The 9,098-nt window shown below is 34.8% G+C and overlaps 1 protein-coding gene across 2 annotated transcripts in view; it reads left to right on the top strand.

The window, feature by feature from the left end:
- RAB5A (RAB5A, member RAS oncogene family) overlaps positions 1–9,009 on the top strand; it is a 31,434-nt gene extending 22,425 nt beyond the window's left edge. The window contains exons 3-6 of one of the 2 annotated variants that reach the window (XM_061193706.1): positions 2,289–2,440; positions 2,748–2,870; positions 4,317–4,410; positions 7,497–9,005. In XM_061193706.1, the coding sequence (XP_061049689.1) occupies positions 2,289–2,440; positions 2,748–2,870; positions 4,317–4,410; positions 7,497–7,612 (485 nt within the window). In that variant the 3' untranslated portion in view covers positions 7,613–9,005. Of the gene's footprint in view, positions 1–2,288; positions 2,441–2,747; positions 2,871–4,316; positions 4,411–7,496 lie in introns of both variants that reach the window. The other variant, XM_061193707.1, reaches the window with a different exon arrangement.
- Positions 9,010–9,098: the final 89 nt, after the last annotated feature.

Raw genomic sequence — 9,098 nt, forward strand, 5'->3', positions numbered from 1 at the left:
GCACAGGCTCAGTAGTTGTGGCGCATGGGCTTAGTTGCTCCGCGGCATGTGGGATCCAGGGCTAGAACCCGTGTCCCTAGCATTGGCAGGCAGATTCTTAACCACTGTGCCACCAGGGAAGCCCGACACTTGATAAATTTTAAGGAAGAATTCTGTGTGTATATTAGGAATATTGATTCAAATGCCCTTTTGTAATTTATTTAAATAATGCATGATTTTTCTTTTTTAGCCTACTGGTGTAATAGCTTTATATTTCTGAAAGAAGTGGTCATGGGCTGTTATTCTTTTAATATATTGGTTGGAATTTCTTTTCCTGTATCTTGTCACTTTTGTACGTGCCTTTATAAAAAAGAATTGGTAGCCTTTTGTGACATCTTTAACTGGTTTGAGAATCAGATTTTATTTCCTTTAAGGCAGCATAATTAATAGTTCTTCCCTAAGCCTAGAATTGACTTACGGAAGTGTAAATGAATCATTTTGCTACCAGTGTACTTTGTGGTTATGGAACAGAGAAAACAAAGTTTGAATGCAAATTATAATCCAGTTTTTTTCAAGTTGCATCAAACTGTACTTGAGAAAGGGATTATATTTTGTGATCCATTCCTTACCTTTTATCCCCTTTTGTTAAGAAAGGAGTTCTGTCTTAGGGCTTAATTTTAAGTGTTTAAAAATACTGATTCTGCATGAGAACTTTTCGTGACTGGGAAAAAGTGACATAGTACTTTCTTGGTATCCTTTATCATAAATACAGGATTTTTAAAAATGGATATTTTTGCTAATTTTGGATGGTAAAAGAAGTTTGAATTGGAGTGTATTTTAAATATGACTAGCCAATTGTGAGAATTCACAGAACCCTTAATAGAATTAACTAAAAATAAAGAAATTTCCAATCATGATGGTTGCAAAATTGAGATTATAGTTTGTTGATACCAAAGCCAGTACAGCAGTCAGTTGACCTAATAAAAATAGCACAGAAAATAAATGTTATGTCTAATATAAAAGAGATGTAAATCAAATTAGACTTGGTTTATTCAGCACATTGGTATTAACTAGTAAATCTCTTAAGATTGACATCACTCGTAAACTGCTACAATTTACAGGATTGGATCATAATTCTCTTGCATGGGAGGACAGAGTTTTTGAAAACTTTATAACTTAATTCTATGCCAGTTTCAGAGGAGTTGAATACACCTTGAGCTGAAAGAAAAAGGAAGGAGCATACCAACTAATATTGAGTGATAGAGCAGCAGGGTTTAACTACCAAAGTTAATGAAGGAAAGGAACTGTAAGGTGTGCTTACTGTTGGCCAGCATGCTGGGGAAAATGGCTGTGTGTAGGTCTTTGGTGCAGCTAACAACATCTAAAAACTTACTCTAAGAGTTATATTTTAAAGTTCAATTCACTTGATTATAATGTACCTCTTATAAATCAATTTTTTATTTTCAGAAGTATCCATGTGGTGTCTTTCCTGATGTTTATTCTTAGAGCCAAGAGAATCATACTTATAATAGACACTTTACTTCATATTGTTCTCAGGAAGCAATTGAGAAAATAAATGATACAGTAATTCTTTGCAAGATGTGACGGCAATCTCTTAATTTTAAAAAGAGGAATATCATTATAAAATGCTACTTTCTTATTAAGATTAAAGTCTCAGAAAAGAACAGATGGAAAAAGTACAAATCACAAAATCCTTAAGGCAAGGAATGAAAGCTAGGAGTTAATATTGAATCTCTATTAAACAAATTAAGTCTAGGTTGAGGTAATAACGATTACAAAAATTAGTGTCGATGTTTTGATGGAATAATATAAAAAATATATTGATTAGTGGTAATGGACTGGGACTAAATTCCCAGATTATGCCAATTAAACCCAGGAGAATGGAGCAAGAGGTATGCTGTTGTCAGTATAGATGGTAGGTATAGGTATGCTGATCCACCTTCCCCCCGTTTTTTCAAGAATATCAATATATATATTTCTTAAATCATGTGACAATTTAAAGTTTTTAAATACACAATTTGTAAAACAATTTTTAAAACTTTAAAAAACTTATTTAATATTACAACACACTTTTTAAGAATGTAGGAAACACTTTCAAGCTGTGATTTTACTATGAAGGTTTTATATGTAAGCATATATTTATCTAGCTTTGAAGCATAGATCTTACAGGTATTTAAAGCCACTATTAACTGTGGGTACACAGTGTATCAGGTTTCTAGGTGTTTTCTGTAGTATTAAAATATTAGTAGGAAAATGATAAACTTATTGCAGACATTTTCTTCTTTCAGCTGCTTTTCTAACCCAAACGGTGTGTCTTGATGACACAACGGTAAAGTTTGAAATATGGGATACAGCTGGTCAAGAACGATACCATAGCCTAGCACCAATGTACTACAGAGGAGCACAAGCAGCCATAGTTGTATATGATATCACAAACGAGGTAAGTAGAAATGCATTCTACAGTGAAACTTGTTTGAATATCCGTTTCTGGTATTCAGAATTTCGATTATAGAAAAGATTTTTTCTTAATCTTTTTTTGTTAGCCAAGCATGACATTTCTGCCAAAGCTTTTATGAAATAGAGAAGCTGATTTTAAAAAATAAGAGGCAATTGTCTCAGCTACTACAGTAGTGCTAAGAATTGCTTTCCAGGAGTCACACTGGACAGTCTTTAAAGCCTCGCCTCACAGACACGCTCCCTAGCCATTCTTTGAGCCTGTGCCGAATAGCTGTTTCTTTGTTTCCCAGGAGTCCTTTGCCAGAGCCAAAAACTGGGTTAAAGAGCTTCAGAGGCAGGCCAGCCCTAACATTGTTATAGCTTTGTCAGGAAACAAGGCTGACCTCGCAAATAAAAGAGCTGTCGATTTCCAGGTATGTTGAATTTAACTTTCACTTGGAGGCGCATATTTTTCTTCTGTACCCACACTTGATTTACAGTTACAATTTTAAAACGATGAAAATGATAGAAAATTTTTAGACAGATGTGTACTATGTAATAAAATCTCATGATAAACCTGAATTTTTAAATATCTTTATTTAATTGTATAATATAAGTTGATTCAAAGATTTTGTTGACCTAAACAATTACAAAAGAAGTAATTGTTCACAAACTGGAAATATATAAAGCAAAAGGTGATTGCCTCCTACCCTAATCCCTCCAACCCCACGTATACTTTAGTATCCTAACTTTTTTTATCTACCTATATATACCACCACACATATACATACCCACATGTACGCATACATATATGTGGTGGTTCTTAAAAGGGCCTTCAAAAATAAAAGCTTAAAAAAATCCAGTATGTATGTTATCTAATATAGCTAATTAAGAGTGTTCCCAGCCGCAAAATAAAGTACAGTCATTTAAAATAAAGCAATGTCTCTAGTTAGACATTTTAAAACTTCTCCTCTGGCTCTTCAGCTTCTCTACCAGAGAAGTTTGGTTGTGGCCATTATATGTATAATATCAGTGATGGGTTAATGTTCTTTTTTGATGATGGAGTGCACGTACTGGGAGAAAGGGCACTAATATTTCTTGCACCATTAGGTAGTAAACTGAGCATCTACACATGTGGTTTCATTTAATTCTGGTGACAGCCAGGTGAGGTATAGTATCTATTACTCTTTCTAAGATACCTCCTCAGCATAGAGAGGCAGATAGCGCACTTACATTATAGTCACAAGTGGCCCTGTCACATAACATTTCAAAGGAACCTCATTTTTTTCTTTATCAAATTGGAATGATAATTGGTTGTTCTTCACGACAGCTGTGAGGATCAAAGGCGATAATACATGTAAACTGTAAAGCGTGACAACGTAAAGTAGTAATAGAATTTTCAAAGGAATGATTCATGACATATTCAAAATTAAAATGTTACTTGCCGAAGTCATTCAGAATTAAATACAAGGGTACCATTTAGTGGTTGAAGCCAGTGTTAAACATTTGGTTTCCCTTTACCTTCCTTGCAAATAACAAGCATAGGTAAAATTGCCATAAAGATCAAAGAGAGTTTTATATTTAGGATTGTCGTCCCTCTCTCCGAAACTCGTCATCTGAAAGTAGATTTAATGTGAGACCAGATAAACTAGGATGGGATAGTGCAAGAAGTTAAGGCAAAAGGGAAATTATAAACTACGCAGTACTCTTACCTTTGTTTTACTTTTAACTATAAATAATTGCTTACTCTACAGATGTTGGTTATAGGTGATCAAGTTGGAGTAGTAATAAGGAAGCCTCTTTTTTTCTATAACAAAAATAAGGCAGGTATAGTAATAGTATGTGCAAAGGATATATCTCAATTTTTGTTCTATAAACAGGAAGCACAGTCCTATGCAGATGACAACAGTTTATTATTTATGGAGACATCAGCTAAAACATCAATGAATGTAAATGAAATATTCATGGCAATAGGTAAGATTAACTTTTTTGCAAACAGTAAAAATATAGGTAGAACAAGTTACACTGGGGGCATATTTGGTTTGACTGTCTTTTTTTTAATTCTTGGAATTTTGTTTTGTTTTGTTTTTAATGATTATACTACTATCCTAGATTTCTTCCAGAAGCATTACTTTGTTAGGCATATTGTTAAATTTGAAAAATTATTACCCATTAGGTTGCAGTGCTTTCAGTTTAGTTAAGTTTCTTCTAGGTAAGTGGAAAGCCAGAACTTGGAGCTGATAGTTCAAGCAGATAGATTTTCTAAAGATTTCACCAAAAATTTTGGATAAATACATGTTTTTCTATTAGATTTTAGTTTTTATGTAAAAGGAAGATAAACTCAGTAATGTTTTTCAATGCAACATATAGGCATGATGAGATTTGTTTCTTACTGATCAATAACTATTTTCATCTCCTTTGCTCTGAACACTTTTTATTTTTCAAGTTCTTTTTAAATCATTGATTACTGACAACTATAACACAGACAAGTACATTGTACATACAGATTTAACAAATTGTTTTAACGCAAATACTGTAATGGAGAAAGTTTCAAAGCACTGAGGCACAGAGAGAACAAGGGAAAGCAAAACAATATCCAGGCTTTCTATTGCCTCGATGGTCATTTGATCCTACACTGTGCTCTTACCTTTCCTCTAAGTACTTTTAACTAATAATGATTGCTGTTGCACAGTCGTTGATTATAGGTAATGAAGTTGAAGCCTCCTTTTTTCTATAACAACAATTAAAATATTTTTATTGACCCTAGCCGCCTCCTAGTAGTTTTCAGGTGCAGATCCCATGGGAGGGGTCTACTGTGGTGGCTCTCACAGTCTGCTGCGTCCACACTGTCCGTGTGCTAAGCGCTCATCTCATCCCACAACATCTTTTATTATACAGCAGTGATTATTAACTGGGGTGTCCACATCCTTGGTCCCAAATAAGTATTCTTTTATACTGAAGTCATACAAATTAACCAGTTAACAGCTGATTCAGAGGCTAAAGAAAACCCAATAAGAGCTGCAGGTACTGTCGCGTTATCTTTCACTAGATGAGAGAGTTTAGTGGTGGCTTCATTTAGGGAAAAACTTGCCTGTGTACTGTGTAAAATATTTTCCTGAGAAACTCAGGCTTGCATTTTATTAGGGAAATACTAGCATAGTTGTGAAGGATTATGAGACAATATATAGTTGTTTTTTTTTTTTAATAAATGGGACATCACACCCACAACCACATCTGAAAAGTTAGGAAACAAGGAGATAATAGGGCCCTCAAATCAGGCTGAACTTTTAAACCTTTCTGATGCTATTAAGACTCCACCAGATGGGCTTTATTTAATTTGTACCTTTTATTTAGACTTGCTAATAAGGTATTTCTTTCAGTCAGAAAGTAGCCTACGTATTAGAGCTTTCATTTACTTTTCTAAAATTAGAATGTTTCTTTCCTTGAAAGAAACTCCAAGTGTAAATTGAGTTGTAACCTCTCCATTAGTAACTTAAATAAATCACACAGTGAACTCATATTTGTACTTTTGATGGGTTCCCAAGTAGAGTACACTTGTTTAGTGGGAGAGTCTACAATAAATTTATCATCTGCTTTTAATTTGATAAGGTCTTCAGTGGCTTTTTTCATTGCACATCTTCCTTAACTTGGTTCAGGATTTTTAGCTTCTCACAGTCCTAATCAATTCAGGGTCAGGTTGGTAAGCTGCAATTATCTATATACAAAGCAGATAGTACCAGCTTCGCTTTGGGTAGCACTCACTAAGATAGGAGACAGGAAACTACTTCTTTTGAGACCCCCTGAAGATATGTTTTAGTTCATCTTCACACAATAAAAATTAACCAATACAAGTTAAAGGTTCCTCATTCCAGTTTATTTCTTTCAGCCTCCTAATTTCACTCAGATCTAATTACAAAAAGCCCTTGCAGAAGTATGCCAAAGGGAGAAATGATCACTTAGTCCAAAACCTAATTTGGTATTAATTATAATAAAGTTTGTAATGTTAGCCTACTCTTTGTCCTGGCGGGGCTTTGTTTGTAAATACATTTGACTGGAAATTTACCATTTTATTACCATTTACACTACCATCCCTAGAGCCATTCCTAGAGAAGTGGCCCAAGGGAACGCTTTTCTTCACAAACCTCAGTGCTCCTGGCTCCCAGATCCAGTGCCCAGCCCAGCATCTAGGATTCTAAAGATGATTAATGCTATCGTGGAATATTACAACAAAGAAACTGTAAAAGATCCAGAACACAACTAGGCATTTAGATTTTGAAGTAGACCTTGTTCAGCTTTTGTGTAACCTCACGGCTAAGGTAAAGCTAGAGTCTTACCTCAGTGATGTATCCCCAAGGCTGATAGAAACCAGTGTGTCTAGCCACCCTTACAGTCGGTGCTCTTAGAGATATTTAATGTTTAATGAATCCCAACACATCAAGGATCTTTGGGATCCAAGCAGACTACATCTAGCGGGTACATTTTCTCATCAGTGGGAGCCATGCTCCAGAGAACAGCTGTTAAGCTCCATAGACGTTAGCAAAGCTAAAGCCATAACTGCCAGTTGTGGGGCTTTGTCCAAATGTGTGGCAAGCCATGCTTATCTGGCTCAAGATTGGAAAATGTTTTTTTGAGATAGTGCCTTCAGGATCAAGTCCATGTATATCAGGCAGAGCTACTATTGAATCAGATTAGGATTCTTAATCAGCCACAAGAGAGGAAAATGATAGATGTTTGAAGGGTAAAGTCTATAAGTAAAGAAAATAGGAGATACAGTCTGTCATGATGTGGGGTAATAATTTGCACAGTAGAGGACAAGTTCTCCTGGGGTGATGGTATTTGTTTATATCCTGACTTGTTCCAGAAAGTTTGTGGCAGTCCAGAGAACATTGATGGGTTGGAGCTGAGCTTCTTTATTATAAACATAATGGCTGGCCATTATCTTTAGGAACTTACTTAGATTTTCTTAAAAGTACAACTTTTCTGGTATTGTTAAGTGAATCTATATAAAGAATTAAATACAGCTATTCTAATTGTGTTTATTCTGATAATTTATCTCTCAGCTAAAAAGTTGCCGAAGAGTGAACCACAGAATCCAGGAGCAAATTCTGCCAGAGGAAGAGGAGTAGACCTTACTGAACCCACGCAGCCAACCAGGAGTCAATGCTGTAGTAACTAAACCTCCAGTTTAAACTAACTGGAATGTTCTTCTGCTTCCTAATTGTTAATAACAGTGGAATTGGAGCATTTAACCAGCCCAGTATGACTTCCAAAAAGAAGAGACTTACGATAGTCAAGTTTCTAATACAGAATTATTTTAAGTGTTTTGAACTTAATTTTTAATAACATGCATGTGACCCTCTGACTAATGTTTCAGCAGTGAAAGGGGAAAATGAGAGCTGTGTGTACACTTATTTCCTTGGAATGTTAGCGGGACTCACTTCTCTTCACCAGGGATATAAACAGATGACTCTGAACCACAGGTAACCAGCCAGTTCTGTGAAAAAGATTTGGAACTTACTCATTTGGGCTTTTCAGAAAAAATTCTTTCTTTGGAAGGAGGTTCTAAAGATATTTATGCTTAGCTACGATATTCAGGCCACCTGTAATTTCTCTTAGTATCCTTATTTAAAGTACACATTCCACATTTTAACAAATTAGCCACAATGAAGCAGTCCCACATCTTCAGGGGGAAAAAATGAACATTAGTGGCATCTGAATTATAGCTAGTCCTGTTATTTTTTAAATGGGGTAAAAAAAAAAAAAAAAGTCATATGTAACCCTGTCTTATTTTAGGAATATGAAAACTGATAAAATGCATCTTAAAGAATAGTGTTCCCTTCAAACATGTAAGTTCTTCAACAAAAATGAAACAAACCAGGTGTCCGTGATTTCTGTTTAATCACTGCTGGCCATTACATAGCTTTTGTTGTTTGGGAGTAGGGAGGGGCTTTTGTGCCCTTTGGACATAGAAATAGTCAATGCACTAACAATTATGTACATTCAAACTTGATTATTTCAAATTCGATCTTCAGCTGTACTGTAAATAGGATACTGCATTGTAGTCTCCATATATGTTTATTACTTTTCTGTAATATTTAAGAGTTGCTTAAAAGTATACAAAATGTACAGTTACTAAAACAGCTAATTTTTTCCTTCTCTCCCCCTTTGAAAGGAAGGGGCTTGAATTGTTCCTACCTGGCTAGAACCATAATAAACAATGTACCAGTAATTTGTAACATAAGTATTGGATATGTTAGTAACAATCTTGCAGCCTTGTTTTCCAAAGTTCATTTTATTTTGATCAGTTCAGTATATTGCACTAATTGTTTTAGGTATTTTCATTATATGAAATCTACCATGTGTCAGAGATGATTTAATCTATTTAAATGTTGAACTGCTAGCAGAGCTTGTACATTTACAGTAATTCAAAATTAGTAAGAAAAACAGTTCACCAGTGTTTAGTTTTATATTGAGGTGCTCAGGTTGGAATAAAGTGGTATAAAAAGCAGGTACTGGTTTTTCTCTTTTTTGACATGAAACAGTGAACATATATAAATGGTACTGTATAACCCACAATCTGCTTTTATATTTCCTTTACTACATTCTTAAAAATGATTTGTGTGGTGTTGATATGTTATCCTAGCATCTGGTTCACTGAAGAA

The sequence above is a fragment of the Eubalaena glacialis genome, chromosome 6 (genome assembly GCF_028564815.1).
Source record: "Eubalaena glacialis isolate mEubGla1 chromosome 6, mEubGla1.1.hap2.+ XY, whole genome shotgun sequence".
Classification (NCBI taxonomy): Eukaryota; Metazoa; Chordata; class Mammalia; order Artiodactyla; family Balaenidae; genus Eubalaena; species Eubalaena glacialis.